Source organism: Elaeis guineensis, chromosome 11 (assembly GCF_000442705.2).
Source record: "Elaeis guineensis isolate ETL-2024a chromosome 11, EG11, whole genome shotgun sequence".
Classification (NCBI taxonomy): domain Eukaryota; kingdom Viridiplantae; phylum Streptophyta; class Magnoliopsida; order Arecales; family Arecaceae; genus Elaeis; species Elaeis guineensis.
The window spans coordinates 13,927,898-13,955,027 of record NC_026003.2 but is presented as its reverse complement, the minus strand read 5'-3'; the positions used below and the strand labels follow the sequence as shown (position 1 = coordinate 13,955,027).

Sequence of the window (27,130 nt, the reverse complement as noted above, 5' to 3'; positions counted from 1 at the left end):
TCCAGATCCTTCATGGAGAACTGTGACGATAGCCAAATCTTTATTCCCTGTAATGCAGGGACATCATTCCCGATTAAGAGAATGTCATCCACATACAATACAAGAAATACTACTACTGGACCATTAGCCCACTTATAAATGCAGGGCTCTTCTCCGTTCTTAACGAAGCCATACGTTTTGATCGTCCTATCAAAACATATGTTCCAACTCCGAGATGCCTGCTTAAGTCCATAAATGGACCTCTGTAGCTTGCACACCTTAGACTCATCTGTGGATGTGAACCCTTCAGGTTGTATCATATACACCTCTTCATCCAGCTCTCCGTTTAGGAAAGCTATCTTCACATCCATCTGCCAGATTTCATAGTCCAGATGGGCAGCTATCGCAAGCATAATCCAAATGGATTTGAGCATTGCCACAGGAGAAAACGTCTCGTCATAGTCTATACCATAACGTTGACGATATCCCTTGGCAACCAGACGGGCTTTATAGGTCTCCACCTTTCCGTCTGCGCCCCTCTTCCTTTTGAAGACCCACTTACACCCTATGGGTTTTACTCCTTCGGGTGGGTCAACCAATGTCCACACATCGTTGACCTTCATGGACTCCATTTCGGATTTCATGGCCTCTAGCCATTTTCTCAGAGTCAGGTCTCTGCATTGCATCCATGTAGGTGATCGGATCCTCATCGTTTTCATCAAGTTTGACAGGATCACCATCCCGAACCAGAAAACCATAGTATCTGTCCGGTTGATGTGGTACTCTACCAGACCGCCTTAAGGGTGCATAATCATGGGCTCCGGATCTGATCTAATCAAATCCGGTTCAGGTTCAGTAACATGTGTCGGTTTTTCCACCTGTCGAACTTCGTCAAATTCGACCTTAGAGACAACAGTTTTTTCACTAAGGAACTCCTTTTCTAAAAAAATTGCCTTAAGGCTGACAAACACCTTTTGCTCATCAGCAAGGTAGAAATAATACCCTTTGATCTCTTTTGGGTACCCAATAAAATTACACTTGTCAGACCTAGGTCCAAGCTTGTCTGTAATTAAACGTTTAACATAAGCCGGACACCCCCAAACCCTAAGATGTGAGAGTACTGGCTTACGTCCTATCCATATCTCATATGGCATTTTGGCTACAGACTTACTCGAAACTCTATTTAGAAGGTAACAAGCCGATTCGAGTGCATATCCCCAGAGGGAGATTGGCAGACCAGCAAACCCTATCATGGATCGAACCATGTCTAACAGGGTTCGATTCCTCCTTTCAGACACACCATTATGCTGTGGTGTTCCAGGAGGAGTCCACTGAGAGAGAATCTCATTCTCCCCTAGATACGTCAGAAACTCATTGGAAAGGTATTCACCTCTTCGATCAGATCGAAGAGTTTTAATACACTTCCCAGTTTATTTTTCTACCTCATTTCGGAATAGTTTGAACATTTCAAATGATTCCGACTTATGCTTCATTAAATAGACATACCCATACCTAGATAGGTCGTCTGTGAAGGTTATGAAGTAGAAAAATCTACCTCTTGCACTTGAGCTCATGGGTCCACATACATCAGAATGTACCAGACCTAAGAGTTCACTGGCTCGCTCACCTTTTTCAGTAAAAGGTGACTTGGTCATCTTCCCAAGAAGACAGGACTCACAGGTTGGAAGTGATTCACAATCACTAACTTCAAGAATTCCTTCTTGAGCCAACCGTTTATCTTGTTCTTATTGATATGACCTAGCCTACAGTGCCAAAGGTAGACTTCTGACACATTATCTATTCTAGAGCGTTTACTGAAGTTTTGAACCACATTAACAGGCTGTGATAGTAAGTAAATTCTATTATTTAATTGTCCAACAAATATTGTAACACCATTCAAAATGATATTGCAAATATTTTTTTTTATTAAAAAATCATAACCGTACATGGCCAAAAGGCCTACAGAAATAATATTTAATAAAAAACTTGGACAATAGTGACATTCACTCAGAATTACATTACGAGAATTGATTACAAGACTCATGATTCCTAAAGCTAGAATTAGAACTTTGCTTCCATCTCCAACGTTCAGGAACCTCTCGCCTTCATCAAATCTCCTACTGACCTGCAGACCCTGCATCGAATTACAAATATGATAAGGGCTTCGGTATCCAATACCCAGGCAGTAGTATCACAAATCGAAAAGTTACAAGAGTTATCATATAATTACCTTGCTTCTTCTTTGGCCTGTTCGGGTCTAGGGAGGCAATGTATTGAGGACAGTTCCTCTTCCAATGCCCCTACTTTTTGCAAAAGAAGCACTCCTGTCTGGCTCTGGTCGTGCTTGCTCTTCTTGGTCTGACCCTGTGCTACTGTCCCAGCATGAGATTGCACCTTCTTATTTTTCTTCTTCTTGTTCTTCTTCCCCTTTCCAAAGGGTTGACGACGAGAAGAAGACCCTCCCACTACATTCACCGACTCCTTATGGAGTTGGTGATCCTTCTCAAAGTTCTGCAGCAACCCCAACAATCTGTGGTAGTTTACTACAGGCTTTATCATTCGAAAATGAGTAAGGAATGGGAGGAAGGACTTGGGCAAGGAATTAAGGATCGCATCCTTACCGAGCTGCTCGTGCAGAGGAAAGCCCAATTTGCTTAGGTGCTCAATCATCTCGATCATGTACAGTAAATGATCAGTGACTGAGGCCCCATCCCTCATCCGAGCATTGAAAATGGCACAACTAGTTTTGTGCCTTTCAACATCATCAGGCGTGCCAAAGGAGTCGTTCAACATTTGAAGCATCTCCTGTGGTTGGGCGTTCTCAAACCTTCGGCTGAACTCGTCATTCATTGCTACCAGCATAATACATCGAACGGTGGTGCGGTCATTGAGCCACTTCAAGTAAGTATCTCGGATCGCCTTACTAGCATTCGGAGCTGGCTCCTCAGGTGCTGGATCCGTTACTACATAAAGGATCCGCTCATGCTCAAGGATGATTTTTAATTTTCGATACCAGCTATCAAAATTGGGTCCCATGAGCTTGTCATTATCTAATAATGACCGGAGTGACAGGGTAGTGGCCATAGCTGCATAAAGAAAAATGAGACCTCTATTAGTACATAAATTAATACTAAAGACTTGGACTTTAGTCTAAAGTTTTTTCCAATATTTTTACGAACTGGTAGCCTCATCCTCCAATTCGAAGAATTACTTTAATTCCTTAATGGGTACTAGAATCCACACAGACTACACACGAGCCCAACTTTGGTTGGTCAACCCATGTGCATCTATGGGTAGGTTCTTAACCAGTTGTTTCTCTAAACAACTTCTAGTAATTGATTTTGCCCCAGAACCTAATCAGTAGGCTTTGGCCTCCACTGAAAAGATCTGGTTAGGTCCAACCATTAACATGACTTAATTTAGTGAATTAGACCAATAAATGATCAGGCCCGACTTTGGCCGGCCAACCTAACCACCATCAGAAAGACTCAATCAAATTATCATATTATGAATAATAATTCCATTAGCCAATGAGCACCAGGCCTTTGGGCCTCCAATGATCATTGAACTAATGGACTCATTATCACTCACTTAATGGGAGGCTATGACTTAGTTATCATTATAACTTAATCATTTTAGGGACCTAATAATTTTGAGGATTTTATTAAAGAATAGTAGAGAAGAAATCATCCAGCCAATTTCAATCCTCACTGACTTCACCAAGTCAGATTAAAAAAAGATTTAATTAAAGCTGGCATTAGGAGCACCTAAATCAGTCACACTGATTTACCTAATGACATGGGTGAGCTCTAATCACCAAGTGATCTAATCAAAATCTAACTTACCAGATTGGCCAGGTAAGTGAGATCAGTGGTGGGGATTTGCCATTAACTCGTCAATGATCGAATCAATGCGAGTAGCTCCCGCTTAAGAACCACTGGTCAAAACTGCCGAACTTACCTTAGACACCAACCGGTTCATTAGTTTTAATTTTGATCAACTTAGTAAATAGGGCTCCACCGTGTAGCCATGAATTAAGTCCATCTTGGTCTAGTTAAAGATATGGACCCATTCAACTACAACTATTGAAGTTGAGTCTAGAGTATCCTTGACCTAATCTAATTCAACTTTTGATTAGATTTGACCAATTACTCCATTTAGTCCATTTTTTAAGCTAACCTTAGGTCTAACCCAATTATGGACCTAATTCATCTAACCTATTGACCCACAAGTTTATGCAATTATCTTAGGTCTTAATTCACAATTCTAGACCTACTAGACAATACTTAATTTTTTTAATTAAGTACTTGGACTGATGGGTCAGGGTTTGATATTTCGAAAATAATTTTTAAATTTTGAAAGATTTTATTTTTTGTTCACCAAATGTGTTGACTCATTTCACAAACGGGTCAGCACAATTCATAAACAGCAATCCTATTGCTCATTTCATAACAAAAAATAACTCAAAATAAATCATAAATTTTCTTTTAGATCTAATCTAACACATTCATGATAAATTTTATAATTAAATCCTTTCGCTGCTTCATCGGCATGGGATATAATTACATCGGCACCCCTACCGCCATAGGAGATCCTATCGAATGGGAAGAGAGGGCCTTTAAACCCTACTTTTCTCCTATGATCGGACGGCCATGGCAACCAACCTAATTAGATTACTTGCTACTCGGATCAAGTATATCTAAATATACCAATTTCAAAATTTAAATTTTGAATTTCAAATTTTAAATTTTAAATTTTAAATTTTAAATTTGAGATTTCAACCAAATTTTAAATTTCAAATTTTCAATCTTTGAATTTTAAATTTTAAATTTTGAATTTCAAATTTTAAATTTCGAATTTCAAATTTGAGATTTCAACCAAATTTCAAATTTCAAATTTTGAATTTCAAATTTGAAACTTCTAACAAATTTCAAATTTCAAATTTTAAATTTTTTTTGAATTTTGAATTTTGAATTTTGAATTTTAAATTTAAACTTACAGATTACACCTTAATCTACGCATGCATATGTATATCATATTCTAAAACCATGCTCTGATACCATTTGTAGCAAAAATTTAGTGCAGGGACAAAATGGTAATTTTAAAACTTTTTCAAAATTACTATTTTACAGTGGAATTATTAATTAATCTCATTAATTAATACTAATTAACCCTACACTAGGATCTAAATATGATACAACAGCATGCATTTAAATTTGAAATTCAAATTTGAATCAGTAAACCTTTTACAGTACTGTGTTCAGAACACATCACCTTTTGCGGGTAGTCGATCACTATAATCTGATCACTGTCGGGGGGCTCTGATCATCACATCACAGCCACATAAATGTCTGGCCTCTGCGGATCGTCCACACGAAGCTCCCGTCTGATCAGCTCCTCACGAATGCTATTTCGTGATTTCACCCTTTTGATGGCAGATATTGATCGAACTCCTTTGATCAATATGTACCGACTCCTCGAATGCTCTGAATCATTTGCACGGTTGCTTGAGAGGCTGATGGATCTCTCCCTAAAATTTGATGGACTCACGACACTCGTGGCACACCAATCTCACTTCTCAAACCCTAGGTAGAAACCCTAGGGTACACACTAGAAACCCTGCGCTCAATTTTCTTTCTTTTCTTTCTTTTTCTCTCGGAAGGTTTTGGACCTTCACCTTGAGCACAAACTTTCCTCACACCCCAAAGTTTCTCTCCTAAAAAATTTCTACACATGTCCCACCTTTCTCCTCTTTTTAAAACAATGTCGAACATGTCTTATCCGCGTGAGAGGATAAAGATAAGTGGTTGCACATTTGAATTCAAATCAAATTTGAATTCAAATGCAAAACCAACTCATCCCTATCCACTTGTGCATGAGAAGAGAAGGGGCTTGAGTTGATTTGTGCATGGAGAGTTTACACGAGAAACATTTTCTCATATAAAATATGGGGCGCACAAGATAAGACCATGGCGCATGGATTAGTTGGTTGCTCATTCAAATTCAAACTTTCTCTTGAATTTGAATGGCCAACCAACTTATTTTTATCCAGATATTTGGCACACAAGGGTGGGCGTGGGATGGCTTCTGCGTGGAGAAAATTCATGAGAAGTTGCTTCTCGTGAATTTAAATATACACAGAAGAAGTGAGGTGGCGCAGGGAGAAAAGTCAAGGTGGTTTGAACCTAATTGAGCCAACCTAATCTAAATAGGTTAAGCACAATTAGAATAAATTAAATCCAACTTAATTAGGCTTAATTAGGCTCAATAAAATCCTAATAAAATTAGAAATTAACTAAACCTAACCCCTGATCAAATCAGAGACTAAACCACCTTAGCGATTAGGTCAACATTTAACCTAATTGGGTCAATCCAAACTGAATCCAATTCAATTAGACTTGATCTAAAAATAATTATTCAATCAAATTGAGTTAATTAATGATCAAATCACTAATTAAACCTCTCATAAATATTGAGTCCAAATCCGATGGGCAATCAGGCATCAGAGACCATCGATATGAAACCCTGATCAAAGAGTTCAAATTTCAAATTCAAAATTTAAAATTCAAAATTTTGATCCCGATACCCAAAATGTGTGGAACTCATGATCAGAGAATCCTAATTCTCAATCATAGAGTCCCAGACACATAAGACTCATAATCAGTCATCTGATCAGAAAAGAACCACTAATGTGTGTGACCCCGCAGGTTCGAACCTAAGCTGGTAGCACAGGAACCAATTCCTGTACTAATCGAAGTGACCATCTAGCAATGGTACCCGATGATCGGATAGGTCGAATAATCACAATCACAACATTCAGAACCTACGTAAATATGGTTACCGTATAATTCATCCCTTTTGACCCCTGTGTTTAGGACGACTCAGGGTTAAATTGTCAACCCTGATGATATCATCCAAATCGTGCTCAACTCAATTAGTCCTGTGACTCCTCACTAAGACTACCCTGGCCAAGGTTTTGCTAAATTGAAACACGACTGTACACAGCTCTTAAACTGGAGTGGTCAATCCCATCTTGACACACGCACCGACAAGTCAAGTACTTGACTACACCCAGCAGCCTTCCATCATTGAATTAGAAATTCAGGTAGTCCAGTGCCTAAGTGCAGTGAGTTGCTTGCAAGTCACTGTGGCGGTCTCAGGTCGGAGGGACATTTATACCCATATCCCATCGGAGCAAATCTTGACAGCAGAAATAGCTCTAGAGTTGGTCACGTTCAGTGTAGATGTACCATTACATCTCACCTGTATGCCATAGGAGTGTCTCCACACTCTTTGGTTATGAGGACAACCAACCCATATGGCACACAACGACCTATGCTCGATAAACATTATCATTCTTGGTAACAACGTATCATTTGGTCGCGAACATATTTAAGGACTAAGCGACAAATCCTCCTTTGTCGAGTCTAAATAGTCCTAAGGACTTCACCACAACACAGGAGTTCATTAGAAGATGAAACATTTATGATGAAAAAATACCAAAATAACTTTTATTTATTTATAATTCATGTACTAATACAAAAGGAGCACAACCATCAACAGGCTGACGATTGGCTTTGGGACACTATTTCCAACAAGTTCAGCACCACATCAGGGATCCATACGTATGTGAGGTTGGCATCATTGTCCGAGCGTATGCTCCCCTGATGATGTTCGATTGGCAGAGGGTTTCTAGGTCACAGAAGCAGAACCTCCTCGACCATTTATTGATAACTAAATACAAATTATATTATATTTTTTAAATACAGATCTTTCTATTTATTTTATATTTAATTTGATATGTTTTTAATTTTTATTTTTTTAAATCTTATATGTTGTATATTATTTCTACAGCATGACCTTGATATCGAGGAGATCGATACCCCACACGTGTGGGAGACTATCCTTAGGCATATAGAGAGATTGCTTAAGAGATTTAGATATGAGCTCTATAGTCATTGGAAGGAGGTCTTCAGTGCACATGGGCCGAGGGGGCATGTGAGACACCTCATAGGAATGTTTCATATCCTGACTGGGATCTCTTCTGCAACAAGTACGAAGACCCTGCATACCGGATATAACTATTATATATAATAAAAATGTGAATTATCGAATTGATGTGGTATAATATGTTCACTAATATTTTGAATGCATTTGCTTATTAGGCCTTTTACGATGGGAATACACAGAATCGATCGAGGCTCACGGTGATGTATTATGGTGGATCGAAGTCATTTGTGCAGCATCAGCATGAGCTAGTAAGTACACATACATATATCTTCAATAATATTTTAGAATATGTGCGTGTCTGTGTACTTACACTCATAAATTTTAGAGGAACATCGAGACAGGACAGCTGCCTGGATGGATTGACATCTACCAGAAGACCCATCATCAGGCGATGGAGGATTGGCTTCCTGAGACTAGGGAGAGACATGTAAGTATGAATTGATTAGGTTCTATGTTTCAATTTTATTATAAAGTTTAGACTTTTGATTATATTTATTTTTTTTCTTTAATTAGGATCAGATGATGGAGATATGATCCCAGCCCACCACTGAGGGCTCCACCCCATCTACAAATGATGATATCTGTGATAAGATGCTTGGTAGGAGATCCAATTATATTATGGGGTTGGGATATATGGTTGCGGCCCCCAGCTCCTTTAGAGCATCACATGTTTCTTGTGATGCTTGTCTCCGTAAGACAGAGAGAAGACATGAGAAGGAGATGCATCGAGCAAAGGAGGACCGTTATAGATCCCAAGAGAATATAGCAGTCTTACAGCGTAATAATGTTGAGCTTAGGTCCCAGCTTGCAGTATTTAGAGCAAAGCTCGATGAGTTAGTTCACCGCATGCCTCTCAGCATGCCTCCCCCACCGGCTCCTGACATCCCTGCTGATGTCTATGATAATGACTCTTTCGATAATGATAATGGATATCCTCCTGTATTCGATATTATTTTATATTATTTTTAATCTATATATTTTTCATCATCTAGTAAATAATTAGTTTGCTAACTTAATTTTTAATCTATTACAGGTCTGTGATATGGCTTGGTATGTACAGTTTTATTTTGTATGGATGCATATATTTTTATATGATATTTTATATGATTGTATATATATTTATTTACTACATGTATGGTTGTAAAAATGAACATAATATTTTGATATATATATAATACATACGTACATACATACATACATACATACATACATATATATATATATATATATATATATATATATATATATATATATATATATATATATATATATATATATGTAGATTGTATTGTTGTTAAAGTGAAATAAATTTGATTCTGACATATGTGTGAATAAAGAAGGTAGTGTACATATTGTGTATATATTATATATATATTTATTTATAGGTTTACAAAAAAATTATAAAAAATTATCATGAAAGTAATTATTTTTTTGATTAAAAGGATAATTAGCGATGCAAAATAAGCGTAGGTAAATATCTTTAGTGATGCTAGTTAGCATCGATAAATAATATGTAGCGTCGCCAAAGGGTGTGCCTGGGTGCTGGACGTGCCACCATTAGCGACGCTATACTCTATTTGTCGATGCTAAGTAGCATCACTAAAGGTTTTTACCTATGCTTCTTTTCTGTCGCTAAACAATCCAATTAGTAATGCAAAATAAGCATAGGCAAAATCTAGATTTTTTATGATGAAAATTTAGCATCGTTAATTATTTTTTTTGATAAAAATTTTAATGTAGATAAATCATTTACATTGCTAAATTGAGTTACCGATGCTTTTTAAGCATAGGTAAATTGACTATTTTTTATACTAATTTTATACCGCTAAAATATCTTTTTGTCGATGCTTGTTTTAAGCATAGGTAAATAATCAACGATGCTAAAAAAAATATTGGTAAAAGTTAAGATTTACTAATGAAAAAATCTTTCCATTGGCAAAAGGAATCAACAACCCTCCTTTTGTAAATGCATATTTGCTAACGTATTTTACATCGGTAGTCATATTTAGCTACGCTTTTTTGATATTTAGCTATATTTTTTTGCATAGCTAATTATCTTATTTTTTGTAGTGATATTGACGGCATCTAGATTAAGTAATCATACGAGAAACATAGTGTGCATGTTGGATCAGCCTCAGATTAGAGTGTAGCATTGTGTTTAGCCTACCACAAGCTAGAGCATGATTGTAACTATTTTAATGTCAAAAAATCATATCATTACTTTAATATAATGGATGGAGAATGGGTGGCATCGGGCTGGGTTGGCCATGCAAGAGATGTAGTGTGTATGCTAGGTTAGCCTTAGGCTGCGGTGCAGTATTGTGTTTAGCCTACCATGTGCTAGAGAATAGTTGTAATTAGTCCAATGTCGAAAAAATAAATATAATTTTTATATAATTTTAAGAATGGAGAAAAAGAAGAGCATGTTGACTAGTCGGCCATGTCAGTATATAATATATTAGCTATGGGTTGAGATGTATATTATGATTGCCGATCATAGATAGAAGCATGGTATATGCTTGGCCTTCTATGTGTTGGAGCATGATTGTGACTAGTCTAATACTAAAATCAAATTAAGATAATGAATCATATTTAATTAAAGGATATCTAGACTAGCTGACATATGTAAAATCTGGTATATATGTAATGTCAACTGTGAGTTGAGATATGGTTGCCGATCACGGACAGAAATATGATATGTGTTCAGCTTGCCATAGGCTAGAATGTAAGTGGATCTAGTCTAGTGCCAAAATAATAATATTATCAAGATCATGACTAGGTTAATCAATTAATGATAAGTAATCTCACTGAATTACTATGGAATAGAATTACTGATTGATGACATATGATGTGTTTAACAAAATTATAATGATATTATTCAATTATCAAATTGATGATGTATAAATTTTATTATTTTTCTATTAGCTATATATATTTACTAAAAGATATTTTATATTTATATTAGTGTGAGTGTGGGGATTCTTACTGGTTTATAAAGCTTGCAATATCTTTTCTTTCTCCTTTCAAAATCATAGGACATATAGTTTCAGATAGATTTGACTTGAAGTTGGAGCAATAGAGTCATCTTATTGACCTTTCATAGTCTCTAGGGCTTCACTTCAAGGTTCATGCAGCCATGTCATACGATTGATCTAGGTGTTGGTTCGAGGCATAACAATCTTATCCCATGATTATGCAATCTACCAAGTACTGTCATAATAACTTTTTACCTTGTGATTGTAAATGAGCCTTATGGCCAAAGTTCATAAATTATTCCACTATTATGGTTATCTATCTATTGCATGATGGTTGTGATGAACCAGAAATCCATGCTTTATATGGGATGTCTATCTCTTTTGATCCAATATATAGTGATCATAATGTAATTTATAAGTCCCACCATGCTTTTGTTCCTTTAAGGCCAATTACGGCTCAAGTTGCACATTAAATGAACTAGTTAAAATATATAGCCAGAACAAAAATCATATGGGCTGGGTGCTAGAGAAAGAAATATAGGATAGATTTTCTATTTTGCCATATTTCTTCCAACAGCCTTCTTAAAGAAGAAATCTAAAAATCAAAGGCTGCTATTAGTGAAGTCGTCAATCCCATGATTAAAAAAAAGTATTGCGTTCTCTTTCTTTCTCATTGTTAGAACATATCTTTTTATTGGTACATACTCTATAGCTAGATGATATATACAAGTAAATTAATCATCAAGTTAATATATATCTCTAGATAAGTCAATATACACTTTTCAGCATTTAAAATTCATTAATACACAATATACAACTAATTGATACATATTTAGTAAATTAGTTATTTAATGATCTAATATACATCTTTAAATAGATTGATATATAGTTTTTAAAACATCATATTCATCAATACATACTATATAATTGGATGATATATACTCGTTAATTTCTTAATACATACTACAAGCTTCTTTGATACATACTCAATAATGATCTAATATCCATCTCTAGGTAAAATGTATGTTTTGAAATATATGTATCAATTTACTTGAAGATATATATTAGATTACTACTATGTATGTATCGAAAAAGTTTGCTATATATATCAGATAATTAATAAATATATATTATCTGGTTATATAGTATGTAATAGTGAACATAATATTCTATAAGCTATATATCAATTTGCATGAAAGTACATATTAAATTGTTAAACGACTAATTTACTAAATGTAATATCTAACGGTACTACACAAAAGTGAAGATTATATTTTAACAATTGTATATTGATTTACTTAGATGTGTGTATTAATTTACTAGATGACTAATTTACTTAATATATATCACTTAACTATGTAGTTATGTGTTTATATATATATATATATATATATTTTTTTTTTTTTTTTTTTATATTATATATATATATATATATATATACAGATAGAAAGTATATTTTGAAAAAAAAAATGCCATCCATGATTTTTATTTCTATTTTTATTTTATCATAGAAAGGATGACTTCAATAATAGAAAAAATTTCATTTTTTTGGCTTTCATGTTAAGATAGATATTTAAAAAAATTATGAAATAGAAAGTCCATCCTATATTCTTTTCTTTGGTGTTCGTCTATATAATTTTTTTTTTTGTTCGTATCGTCATCACCTTTAATGTACCTCTTTTTGCCGAGGTATTTCACTAGTGAATTTTTGTAAATATCGAACCCTTTTGCAAATATTTTACAAAAAAAAAAAAAAGCCCTTTTGCACAATATGTCAGGAGAGTACTTTTTCTATTGTAAGCATCATTGTCTCCATCCATAGCCCTTTGACAATTTTAATGGTTGGAGGAATTAATTAGCTTGCTTTCTCACCTTCTCAAAAGTTCCCGTAGGGCAAGGGGGACAGCAATCTCAAATCGTTATCTCGCTAGCCAAGAAATGAACGATGGCGGTGGGAGCATTGCAGGAGGATATATTTTCTGCACTTGGCATATTTATCAGGCATAATTTATTTTAAAAAATTTGATGAATGTTTTAAAAGTTAAAATCAAATAAAAAATATATTACTAAAATATCTATATATATATATCAGAAAAAGAGAAATATGATTTATGAAAATATTATTTTTGCATGATGTCATCTGAACCATATATATTATGTAATTAAAAAAATCTTGATAATACACAACCACCAATTAATAATGCACTTGAATGAAATAAATAGCCCACTTGGGAGTACTTGAACTCATAAATTTGACATCCTGATTTTTGATATAGGAAATACGTTAAGAATACAATTCAGAACAAGATGCAATTTAGAGCAATGTTTAGCAACTTAATTTTAATATCTTGGCAAGAAAATAAGTTATACATCAATTGGATTTGAGTTCAAATTTTAATCCAATCGGTCAGAAAAAAAAATTTCAATCCATTTAATTTAAATTTTTTAAAAAATAAAAAAAAATTAAAAAAATAAGATTCAAATTTTTTTAAAATAAATATAAATTTATCTAAAATAATATAAATGAGTTAGAACAAAAAGAAGCACTTCCAAATAAATAAAAACTCTACGAGATAAACAGAAATCTCTAGAATAAACTCAAACTCGATCTCACTCCTATTCCATCCATATTAATAATTTATTTTTTTAAAAAAATTAACTCTAAATAGATAAAAAATAATTATTAATTTTTATTTCATTATACTAGGAATATAATCAATGATAATTAGTTGTGATTAGTAATAGTATAACAATTAATATTAACTTAATTACTATAATAAAATAATAATATAATATAATATAATAATGAAATGTTATTATATTTTATGTAATGATATTATAACAATATAATATCATAATATCATCAATAAATATTATTCTGATATAAAAGTGATAGTTAAAATAAAAGTGAACACTAATAATATAATTAATAACAATTTAATATAAAATAATTAATAATAAAATAATTTTATATTAAAATACAATAATATATTATAATAATTAATAATGATTATAATATAATAAAATAATATTTATCGATGCTAACATAGCTCATACATCAAACTCCTCCCAAAAATAAAAAGCTTCAATGGCCACTTGAAAGTGACCTTAGATAGCTCCCTTGGGATTTTTGGGTTCCATTTTCACAGCAAACAATTCAAGTGATTGAAAGTTCACTTTATAAATGTGATCACTTTTAGTACAGATTGAAGAGATCAGATGGTGGGGAATCCGATTAGATTTGCCTCTCAATCCCGTCGGCCTTTTTCTAACACACCCAACCCTCCCAACACACCACAACCCCCCCCCCCCACGCGCATAAAGTGGAGTTAGAAAGTAGCATAATTATTGGATGTGTCTGTGCCTGTAACACGAGTTCATTGGACCGTGCAATTGCCAGTTTACATAATGAAGGTTGTGATCTGTTGATCATAATTTCATGGATCTCCATTTTTGCACTCCACTACCATCATGGTTTATGACTTTTCTCTGAATCATCGTGCCAATCTTTTAAGTTTTCTCATGTATCATGAATGAGGTGGTTGAGTACCGGCGGATGCTCTAAGGCAGTATTCTGTTTGTGAAAATTGAAAAAAAAAAAAAAAAAAAACTCCTTTTACTTGCTTGAATTCTTTTGTATATATTTTATTTTATTTTATTTTATATTAAAAGATTAAATATTTTTTCAGATCAAAATTTTAAATAAATTGAAATAGTTGTAGATGTTGTTTGCTTGAATATGCAAAATTAAAATAATTCAACTGAAAGTGGTTATATATCCATTGATTGAATAATGTTATATTTCTTAAATAATAATAGTTCTTTGACAATTGGCTTGATACATCTCTCAATTGACAATCATTTATTGTTTGCTTATCAATAGAAATATTTATTTATCAACTAAAGAAGAACAAGGTTATAATAGATGAGATAGCCTAAAGGTATCCCATGAGAAAAAGGAAAGAGCATTCTAACATTAATCAAACAAACAAAACTTCTCCAATGATCTGAATAAGTTAGTCTACCTTTTTTTCTTAAATAATTTTATTAGATTAAAGTAAATATATATCTATTAATCAAATAAAGGTAGATAATTTAAGAAATAATAAATTTTGATATTTCGCTAGATAAATTCTATGAAGAAAAATTTTTTTGGCGATGTATCTTCTCCCTCCATCTATCTATCATAAGGTGGAGTGGACACTTTCCGTTGGATGGAGCCATTGGTGCATTGAATGATCGGTGGTTTGAAGTGAACTCTATCTAAACCAACTAAGTTTGAGAAAAAAAAATATATATAAGTATTAATATGTGAAATTACTTCATTTCACTTCTTCACTTATACCAATGATATAGTGTTTTAATTATATTAAATTTAAAATACAACTTGGTGTAGCTATAAGTTTGCTTGGAATGTTTTTACATGCTAGACATACCCAGATGATTCATGAATAGAGATAGCAATAGATAGGGTTGGCCCATATATATATATATCCGCCCGGCAAGTAAAACTCCATATCGATATTTATCCCGTACCCATCTTAAATTGGATCAGATCGGGTCAAGTAAATATGTGAATCTGATCAGATTGGATATATAAGAGGGGTTAGTCAGGATTGAATCAGATGGGTACATGTAAATCATTATAATTTTGAAAGAAAAATATATATTAAGATTATAATAGATCAAATTTGGATCGCGGCATATCATTATCCGTATCCAATTCGATCCTACTTCAAATATTTTTTCTAGAATCTATATTTACGCTGGATTTCAATCGGATCAGATAAAATCTATACCATTCGGATCAGATCGGATTAGATGTTCGGTTGGTCAGCAAAAATCATCACCCTTATTCACGAAAGACTTTGTTATCTATTTTACTTCTAATGATTCGTAATTTTTGGATTAGGATATTCTAAGAGGTAAATCATTTTTTACTGTATTGGTGTGAGTACTATTTTGAAACAAACCCACATGCAAATAGTTCTGTCTTTATCTCCTGAAAGAGTAAAATCTTTCTCCCAACTTTATAGTGGAGTTGGGGATTCAGAAGCCGTTTTTGATCCGTCAAACTTCAGTGAGACTGGGATGACGTACTCATCCATTGGATTCGCCTATATGGTGGGGAGGAGGATTCTTTCTCAAATCACCCTCCAAATTGAACATTCTTCAGCGGGGTTAGAAGTCTTATGGTCACGCCCAAAGAAGATAATCATGTCGGGATGCCCCCTCCAAACTCTTTTTATTTTACGAAAAAAAAATCTATAGCGGATACGGAAAAAATATACCATCAAAATTTTATGAGAGAGTGACATTTGTAGTGGCTTTTGAGGTAATCTTTAATTTTATTATTTTTTAAAAATTTATATATTAGAAGAGAAAAAAAAGACAGTAGACACGTTGGAAGTTTAATCCAAACTTCAGATGAGCCTTAGATTCAATACAAACATGTTGAGAGTTTTAAGTGCTGGCTCAGTATAAAATGTAGCTGTACAGGCTGCATCGATCCTAATCAAAAGTAGAAAAAAGAGAGTCGGCAAAGTTTTTAATAGATTTAAGTCTTATCATTTAGTATGAGTTGTCAAGTCTTGTAGATGGACCGCAGCACATCATAATACTAGAATTTGTTTTCCAGTTGTAGATGACTTTGCTAAAGCCCAAAGTTACATATACATGAGTTGTATAAGCCCATACATGGCTTAGTTTGATTGTGTCCGAGACCCGGGACAGAGAAAAGGAAACTAACATAACAGTATTATTAGAGTGTGATACATCTGTGTCTTCTCCTGTCTGTTAACGTCCATCCACCATTCTACCGCATGGGATATCCCATCAAGAAAAAGAACAAAATATTCCACTAAAAAAAAAACTTCCATCATCAGATCCTGGGTGACAGCGTCTCCCAGGGTCCGGCCCCGTGCCCGCACGGTGGGCCCGGCCACTTCCGAAGCCACCACCTCTTTTTCGTGGCTTTATTAAGTGCGCTGCCACCTTTCTCGAAATAAGCGAGCGGTGCCCCACCAAGAAGCCAGCATCAACGTTCCCACGCCTGCCTAAAGTCTCCAGCAGCATCACGGCTATGGGTTGGGAAGCAGTAGTGGCCATGGGATCGGTTAGCAGGAGGATTTTTCCTCTTTCTCTTCTTCTCTTTCTCTTGTTTGATCTCTTGCTTAATACTGTTGGAGGTGAAGCTGCTAAGGTTCCGGCCATCTATGTGTTCGGCGATTCCACTGCCGACGTCGGCAACAACAACTACTTGCCGGGGAACAGCCCCAGGGCCAACTTCCCCCACAATGGCATCGACTTCCCCTTCTCCAGGCCCACTGGGAGGTTCAGCAACGGCTATAACGGCGTCGATTTCTTGGGTAAGTGATGGTCTTTACTTTGATTCAGGGGCTGTTTGTTTTTTCTTTTTTTTCTTTTCTTTTGCCCCTCTCTCTGCAAATCAGTGAAATACCATGTTGAAGATATCATTTGCACGGAAGTTCTGCGATGCCTTGCATTTATTTTCACTCGTTTTTGAAAGAAATAAAATTTTGCTGCTAGGTGGTCTAAAAATTTCCTTGTACCCAAAAAAAAGCTTTAAAACTTTTACAAACAATTTATTTGAAAAGAAAAAAAAAACAAAAGGTTTCATCGTACATGATGATCAGTCTAGTTCTTTTTTGTTCATGTGTTTTTGAAAATAAAAACAGAAAACAAAAGGCAAGACCAAAAAGGACATTGGATTTTGCTCTCTTTGCTGCTCCTTTTAAGTTTAAGTGTTTTGTCAAATGCATCTACCATCACATGGTATGAGATATTTTTGAGTACCGTACCCCAAATCAATTATGATTTAGTCTGATTTAATTTAATAAAATTGTTAGAAAAATCAGTAGCTTTCTTTTATATAGTCATGGAAATTTCCAATTTTCAGAGAAAAGTTAAAAGTGTAGGATTGTAGATCAGGATTTGCATATGGTGTATTAGGAGAAATTGATACTGTTAACACAAAAAAGCTTAAGAATTTTCGGTTCTTCTCTCCTGCCACTGTACATGCACAACTGTGCATTAAATCTGCCACTAGTTGAATGAGTTGATCGATCAAGGTTAGAAAGGTAACTGCACTTAAAATTATTTGGAGAACTGGATTCAACCATTGGCAATCTGGCATGATAGATGTCAGGAACTGTAAAGGTGGTCAAAAAGCTGTTTCAAACTGTAAATAGAAGCCTTTCACTCAATAAAGCCTAGAGGAGCCCTTCAAGAAAGGAATGTGACAACTATTGTAAATTTGGAAGGATGATGGGTAATTGTGAAAAAAAATTGCGTGACCCTAGCTAACCTGATTTGGTTAGGGGATAAAAAGTCTTGATTGGTTTTGAACTCTTGAGTCAAACTCTTTTACCCTGTTTTTGATAGGCTTATGAGCCTGACCTTTGACTTGACTCGGATCCTAAGGATAGAGTTTCATTTAGGTCAACTTGGTTTGGGTTAGGTCAGATCACGACCGTGGTGTGAGGTTTCTAAAATTAGCTGGTTTGATTTCATACTAGTTGCTTTAGGGCTGCTTTGGCATTGTTGTTGCTTTTGTGTTTTCATTTCAACACAAATTAGTGAAATATAACATGGAGATTGATGTTGAAGATAGCACTTATACAAAAGTTCCACTATTCCTTGCTTTTGTTTCACTCTTTTTGACAGCAACAAATCTTTGCTACCAAAGCCTCTAAAGATTTTACAAACAATTTCACCTGAGTCTTCAAGTGGAAGATGTTTTTACACACTTAATTATGTCTGTTGCTTCTACTACCTTGGGTTTTATTGCTGTCAATGTTAACATGGAATTTGGATGTTCTAGCTCATGTAGCTCCTTAACCTTTTTCGCATTAAAAACTACCTTTCCTTTCTTCCCACCATTATCTCGAATCTTTGTTCCTTTGGGTTGCAATTCTAAATGAATTTCTAGCACTCCTTTTGTCTGCCTACTAATTTACCATAAAGACAATTTTTTTAAAGTTGTTTTGGCTTACTTTTTAACTTGCTTGTCTTTTGATCCAGCTTTCAATTGATTTTGTCCTAATTATTGACTTAGTCCTTTTTGCCAATGCCATCCCTTGGCTTGTTCTTCTCTTCTGCACTCATTGCTTACATGCCGACTTCACAAATGTTTGCTACAAAAAAGGCTTCAGTTCCTTTTGATATTCTTGTGGGAACCTTAACGTATTTTATGAAGACTGCATGCTCATCAATGAAGATCCTCAGAGAGATAACCTGCACATGGAAGTAGATGGTGTCGTTTTGGACAAATTGGTCATACTTTTGCTGAAGATACCAACAATTTATCCATTGATCTTTCTCATGGTTAATTGCATAAAGCTGCTTCTTAATCAAGATTTCATAGCTCCTCCGAATTGTATTACTTACATCATGGTTATGCATATATAGAAAAATCAACCATATTAGAGTGTAACTGGAGAGCTTCATATGAGCAAAAGAAACATTTTGAATGCTAGTACATCTATGAAAAAAATTAAAATATATTTCTGACTGTTTCAATTAATGGTCAAGTTTTTTCCGCGTCCATAGTTCTATTCAAAAAAAGTGTATCAGTTGATACTTCAACTTAAGGGATTGAAGAGAGGGATTTTGATAACACGTGGCTTGATTATTCTTTGGATCCTTGTCCTCTTTACCAGACAATGGATCCTTATCACTGGATACTATAGCAACTTTGCCAATGGAGCAAGACATTGTGCAAAGGCTTCCAAACAAGAAGGTGATAGCCGAGATATGAGCTTTATAAGTTGTATATCTTATCTTCCATTTGGTTGAGCTAATCTCATGTCATCCTCTTCATCATCTGTAGATAACATCTCACCCATCTGCTGAACTGTAAGCATAGATAACTTCTCACCCATTTGCTGGTACTATCTGCAGGATTGGACCATAAATTAAGGCTCAAAAGATAAATGGACCATAGGCTTTAGATGCCAACTCGATCTGATCAAAGAGAATGAATTTCTTCCTTTAATCTGCTTAACTTGAAACTCACACAAAATACAATTTGTAAAACAAATTTATAGGAAACGTCGAAAGTAAGGTTTCAGCCTTATTTACTTTTCAAAACCTAGTATGTGGTTCAATGTCTGTATTTATATATCTAAACTCCATCTATACTAATTAGTGTCGAACTCCTCTTCTAGTTGAAGAGGTTGATTCTTATTTTTTTCAAAATAGAAAGATACAAAATTGCTGAATAAAAGCTTATCTTAACTTCTAAATCAACTGTCCTCTGTTATGTCCCCAAATTCTTTATCGATAAGGAGATGTGCCAAAGCAATTTGCTAAAAAGAGTAAGTTGAGTTTGACTAGGTGTTTATGATCCTCAGATGACTTCTAATTGTATTTGCCTCAATTCAAATAGGCCTGCTCATGTTTTTCTATGCAATAGATCTTGTTGAGATTCCCAATTTCAAAAAAGCAGAAAGGTCAAAAATGGACACCATTTGCAGAAGTGTTGCAATTTGGTCAAGCTCTGAATGTGGTGGATGTTGCTCCCAAACATGAGCTAGAGCTACCTAAAGTGGCCTAGCTGGTCCATAATTGTCTTTTTAGGGGTGCAAACAAGTTGAGTTGAGCCACATAGGTTGAGTTGAGCTTTATATCTGGCTCCTTGTGCTTGGCTCGTTATATGCAGGGGTTACTCAAGCTTGGCTTAAGCTTGGGCCAAGCTTAAATTAAGTTGTTTGAGCTCATCTAAACTTTGAGTCAAGATTTTATTAAGTCAAGTCAATCTTCCCTGTATTTTTTCAAGCAGCTCATGTTTAATCTCAACTCGTTTATGAGCCGAGCTCTCAGAACTTTGAGTTCAGTTTGTTGCTTAACCAAGCCAAGCATGAATGAGCCAATTTGGAGCCGATCTCAAGCCACTCATGGGCAGCTTAAATTGTTTGCAGTGTTTGTCTGGCGATCCTACTAGATCTGATGGAGTTTTTCTCCACAAGCTCATCACCTCTGAGCAAATCATTCAATATATTTTGTCATTGTGTCATGGCTTGGAAGTATTGCTGAATTAAATGCATTTATTTTGTAAAGGTGATTAGAGCCTTAGATTTGGTTTTAACCTTGTCCTTATATTCATTCTCTCAATAGAAATCACTATTTTTTCCTCCCTTTTTCTCAAAAATTAAGATAAGAAGCAAAGAAGCTAGAAACAATCAGTAGTGTTAAGATTGGTAAAATCCATTGATGAATGATAAAGCAAAGACAAGATGGATATTGTGAATGCTGAAAGACAAAGACTTGAGGCAAAGAGCTGAAAGACAGACTTGAGGCAAAGAGACCCTTAAAAAATGGCTCGGTTGAGGTTGGGACACATCTGACATCTTTATTCCTAAACATGCCTGGAAGGAAACCCAAGGATACTTAGAAATGTAGAAGTAAAAGGTCAAAGAAGTACCAAAATCTGATGGCCTTTTCCAGTATATTCATTGCTGATGACTTGCTTGATCTCAACAACTAGACATGGGCAGCGGGCCGGGCCGGGCTGGGTTGAGGGTTTGCGGCCCGTGGCCCAGGCCCAGGCCCGGCATGGCCCATAAGGGCCTAGGCACGGCCTAGCCCGCGGGCTGGGCCAGGCCAAGCACGGTGCGGTCCAGGCCTGGCCCTTTTTTTTGAATTTAAAAAAATATAATTTTTTTTATAAGTTGTAAAAGAGTTAAGGAGTAAAATTAAAAATAGATGTGGGATTTTTTTTGTAAAAATAAAAAATCTCCTTGTAATGGTGGGGGCTTTGGCATGGACCTTTACCGGTTTATTAATAACAATCAAAATAGTACAAAGGAGAGAGGGGGGCTAGGCCTGACCTTCGAATACAATGAGGAAGAGAGAATAAATTGAGGTTACTCACCTCAATAATTAAAAGGTAAATCTAAAAAGTTACAAATATGAGAAATTAATAATTGAAAATCTTACTAACGATGTAGCAATTAGCAAGTGTTCAAGTGCTCAAGTATTATACAAGTGCTCAAGTGTTATGCAAATAAAAAAAATTTACCAAACAAAGAAATTGAATAGAAGTAGGCCGTAGGCGGAGACTTGTGAGCTTCCTCTTGTGCTTCTTACTCCTCCTCAGGATCTTAACAAAGACCTCTAAGGCTCCAATAAATGGACTAATCCTCCTCTTATATGGTACTTGAACACTTGCTAATTGCTAATTGCTAAATATTGAATACTTGCTAAATATTGCTAGAATAAAAAGAGTAGTAGTAGAGAAGGAGAGGAGAATGGATTTGGTGTGGTCAAAATGGAAGAGGAGGCGGATATTTATAGGAATCAAATATTTTTATTTTTCCAAAATACCCTTCAAATTAGCCGTTTTATGGCTATTGGGGGGTTAAAATGGTAAAAAGCCCTAAAATAGCCGTTATCAACCAAAAAAAATATATAAAAAAAGGATTTAGCCGTTACGGGCCGGGTCTAGCCCGTAACGGCATTAAACGGGCCATGCCTGGTATGGCCCGTTTGGATCATGGCCCGATGGGCCTGTGTTGGGCCGTGCCAGGCACGGCCTAGTGCCCATGTATATCAACAACAATCCAACAAGACATCAACAGAAGAACATAACATGGTGATTCAATCTGATTGTGGAATTTCTTATTTTTAAGAAATGATTGTGTGATTTGTTTAAAGTTAAGTGTGTGCATCTGTGTTTCATGTTTGGCTTTCAAAGATTTTAATGATTGCCTTGAGCTTGCAATTTTGAGCCTTGAAATGAATGACTAGTCAAGGGCTTAAATTCTAGTCCCTTTAGCATATTTAAGTGATACATTTGTCTTATTACAACATGTATCCAACATATAAATTTGCAGGGTTTACTCTTATATGAGCATCTCATGAGTAAATGTTAGAAATATATGTTGAATGTATTGCTGCAATTACGATACAGACTTATATGAAGAATAAGTAATACACCAATTGATAACAACCTGACATAATAAGCATGCATATTTTGGGATACAAACCCCCCTCCCCCCAACCCATAACATGCTCTATCAATTTATAAATAGAAGTTAGCTCTTCATAGTAGAGTAATGTGATTCATTTGAAGGGATAATAATGCAATTTTAATGAAAAATAGTTTTCAGAATGTTAATTTCAGGTTGTGTCCATGCTCTGTTTATGTGTCAAGTTCCATTACTCTCTTAAATGCAGCTTGGTAGGACTTGTAGCTATCATACATGAGCTCTTTAACCAGATCAATTCTACTCTGTTTCCAATTACTTTTTGAAGGAAAATGTTAAAACAAATGTAGGTTGGTGGCACTTTTAGCAGTAGCATCTAATACCTTATCACCATTTGCAATTTTAAACTGTGAAATATTGGTTTCTTTTATTTTGTGCATATGTTCAGCCATGCATATGGGCTTTCGGAGGAGCCCTCCACCTTTTCTCTCTCTCACAAATAAGACAAAGCACCAAATTATGAGGGGATTAAAAGGAGTAAACTTTGCTTCTGGAGGATCAGGAATTGCTCTAGAGTCAATGGTAAGTGTAGCCTTTTAATTAATTCAGCTCTTATTTTATTTTTGGCTAGTTTCCGCTTTCTGGTCTTTAACCAACATCTGCTGAATTAGCTTTTATAACATACCAGGGGAGCACGATTAGCATGACAAAGCAAATACAAAACTTTGCTATGATAAAATCAAATATTACAGCAAGAATCGGTACCAAGACTGCAGATTATTTGCTCTCCAGATCCATCTTCCTCATTAGTACTGGAGGCAATGACATCTTCGCTTATTATTCTCAGATTAACTCTCCCAACAATACAGGAGAGGAACTATTCGTTACTACTCTTGTCTCAAAATATGGTGACCATGTGAAGGTTATCTACTTATCTCTGTCTGCATATCATTTTCTTTGTTTACAGATATTTTTCTAATATTTAGAAATGAATTGTTAAACGTGTTGTGGCAGGAACTATACACACTTGGAGCAAGGAAATTTGGAGTAGTTGATGTCCCACTCATTGGATGCTGTCCTTACCCAAGAAGTCTTAACACCACGGGTGGTTGCATTGATATGATGAATGAGTTGGCTTTGGGGTTCAACAATGCTGTGAGAGCTCTCATGCAGAACCTTAGCTGGACACTGAAAGGGATGAAATACTCGATTGGAAGTTCATATGCGTTGGTGTTAAGCGTAATGAAAAACCCTGAAGCACTTGGTAAGCACATAACAACTTTGAATTCTAAAACTGTATGATACATTTGCTCTTCAAAATCTTGTACTTTTGTGAGAAGATACTTTATGGTTAGTAATGACAAAGATTATCTTTAGGGCTTTTTAGAATATAATAATGCTCAACTATGCTTGATTTTTTTATATTTCTCTACTCTTAAGTTTCACTAAATTTGTTGGAGAATATGCTTGGAAGATCTTTTATTTTTATTTGGTTCAAAAAATGACACTTTGATGTGTACCTGTCCTTTGGGCATATGCTGATTTTGTGCTAATTTTGTCTCTCTATAAACAAAAATAGGAAATGATTCTTATGAAATCAATTCTTCAGTATTACATTCCCATTGCCATTTTAATTGTTGCCAAATGTGATTTTCATTGTGGTAATTGTGATATGTACCCCAAAATAAAGCCCAAAAGGTACAGACTCATCGTTTAAAAAATAAATAAATAAAATAAAGTAAAATAAAAAACATCAGCAACATTTGTAACCACAATGACAACCTATTTATCCTTGGTAAAAGATATATGAATGTTGCAGGTCTTGCTATCTTGTGTGAAACATGGGCTCATTAGGAATCCAACATGGTGCTATCTACTGCATTTCCTTGTTATGTTGGTTGATGTGCCTACATGTTGTATTGCTACAATGATGTATTGAGGGGATGTTCAAGAGCTGTTATTTCAGAAAAATTGCTTTTGCTACTGTCTACAGGTTATAAAGAGGTAAAAACTGCTTGTTGTGGAGCTGGTAAGTTCAATGCTCGAACTGGATGCACACCAAATGCCACCTATTGTTCTGATCGTCACCATTACCTGTTCTGGGACATGCTACATCCAACACATAGGACTTCTAAGCTTGCAGGCCTAGCCATATATTATGGCTCTCAGAAATTTGCGACGCCCATCAATTTCAAGCAGTTGGTGGAGGATAAGGTGTAAGAAGCTGGTTGATCGATGAATTAGCAATGAATGGAAGTGATTCTTTGATGTAAATCGATATCCTGTCAGAATCGGGAAGCTCCATTGCATGTAAGCCGAAGTGAGAGTAGGTCAAATATGTTAGTTGTTGGATTTTATCTAGATTTTGTGTATGGACATTATAAGTTGGTGTTTGATCGAAATCATGGATAAGGAGATGGAATTGTTGTATCCATATATAATGGGGTGAAAGCTTAAGATGGTGAACAGTTATTTCTTACCAATGGGCAAGTGGTTTTCTAATAAACTAGGCTCTGTGCTTCCTGTATATCAGAAGGATTTTTACCGTTGTGTTTTATCTGTGCAGTTCAAGTTTTTAAATATCTGGTATCAGTGGTGTGAACAATGATGCGGACTTATCCAGGAGATGAAGGGCTAAGAAAAATTTAAGCATTCAGAGAGTGGGAGCAGTAACTCTCATTGTAATAAATAAATTGCCTGTTGTTTATTTATTTATTATTAGTATGGTTGTTTTTCGTTATTTATTTATTTGAGGGAAGCGAGTTGAATAATCCTGGAATAATCCTTTGGCAAATGCCCCTCTCCTAAACTTTTTGGAAAGATCAGCTACACATCAAGCTGGAAAAATCCTTTCTCAAATGCCCCTCTCCTAGACTTTTTGGAAGTCCATCTTCCCCTAGTTTTGTTATTCAGCTAGCATCTTTTTGTGGGGAAAAAGCTGGCACATTTAAATTAATTTGAAAGATGTATAAGCTAACGTATTTGTAGTACATGGAGCATCAATGTTAAACATATTTTACAATTTGCTCACTTTCATATCCTTTAAGAAATCATGGATTTTAAGAAATTTCTCTTGATGGTAATTTGAGTGGAGGAACTTTCCCTTGAGTTTATGGTGCATCTTACCCCATGTTTTGATCTTGCCATGTCCATGTTATCACTTTGAATTCTTTTCACTAAATTAATACATATTTTTGAGCTTGATTGCAACTAGTTTCATACATTGATCATCAAAATAGTGTTAAGCTTGAAGATTCATTCAATGGTATGGAGCTAAACAACGAACTCATCAGATTGTACATGATCTTTAAAGTCGATGATGTCTATTTTGATGCTGAAGGTGTCCAACTATGATATAGTATTTATTCACCTTGGCGGTATGTATCTCCTTTGCATAATAAAGATGATCTTTTGTTATAGAACGCATTGAAATCTTTCATTTCTTCGTTGGAACTCTTGCTTCCATTATTATAGTTTTTTTTTTTTTTGTTATAGTGAGCAAAATCCTGGTGATGTCGATGTTCACATTACTTTTGTTATTTTTGAAGCCGCTGATTTTCTTCTTCGAGTTGTTCAAGTCGGCGATCTAATTCATCTAATTTGAAGTCTCACAATTCTTGCTCATGTTCGATATGCTCTTCGACATGCGGAGGTGGGATGACATCTAGAAACCATGCTAATAATACCAACTAATAATGGGAGGTGTTGACCTTGGGTCAAGAACTCAAAGAAGGAATGGTACAATGATGCAGTCAATTGTGGAAAAGTAGAAACTCTGTTACATTACGAATAATGTAAGGGGTTAGAATGAGTGGGCATTAGTTGAAATAAGAGCAAAGATGGATCATTCTCTTCCAAGATCAAAAATATCGATCCCTCGAAGGATACAGCCCTCACATGCTCACTCAAAAACTCTATAGATGCACCAAAAGGAGTATAGAAAGAATAGAAAAAGGACCATAGAAGAGTAATACCCAAAATGGAATGCTCCGTTAATCAATAACTTGAGTATGATTATAAATGGAGCTCCGATGAGGATATTTATAAGTAGTACAAGGAAACTTTTTTACAACTTTCCAATATAAGATTCCTAGTCTCATTAGGACTTGAATAATTGTAACCATTGATTTTCCTAATTATAACCATTGAATAAGTAGTCCTTGACTCAGCTGTCGTCTATTTTTTTTTTTAAAAAAAAGATGTTTAGTAACAGTCAAC

General features: G+C 35.1%; 1 protein-coding gene across 1 annotated transcript; it reads left to right on the top strand.

Moving 5' to 3' along the window:
- Positions 1 to 16,977: 16,977 nt before the first annotated feature.
- Positions 16,978 to 25,439, top strand: LOC105032476 (GDSL esterase/lipase At5g55050). Its single transcript, XM_010906932.4, has 5 exons — positions 16,978 to 17,332; positions 23,361 to 23,494; positions 23,601 to 23,834; positions 23,927 to 24,176; positions 24,906 to 25,439. Exons 1-5 carry the CDS (start codon positions 17,047 to 17,049, stop codon positions 25,130 to 25,132), a joined length of 1,131 nt encoding a protein of 376 aa, XP_010905234.2. The 5' UTR covers positions 16,978 to 17,046; the 3' UTR covers positions 25,133 to 25,439.
- Positions 25,440 to 27,130: the final 1,691 nt, after the last annotated feature.

Bases quoted from the DNA above. Each gene is read 5' to 3' on its own strand.
- LOC105032476 (XM_010906932.4), top strand. From the start codon at position 17,047: ATGGGTTGGGAAGCAGTAGTGGCCATGGGATCGGTTAGCAGGAGGATT. The intron at 23,495-23,600 runs GTAAGTGTAGCC...ATAACATACCAG, and splicing joins GAATTGCTCTAGAGTCAATG to GGGAGCACGATTAGCATGAC. The intron at 23,835-23,926 runs GTTATCTACTTA...GTGTTGTGGCAG, and splicing joins AATATGGTGACCATGTGAAG to GAACTATACACACTTGGAGC.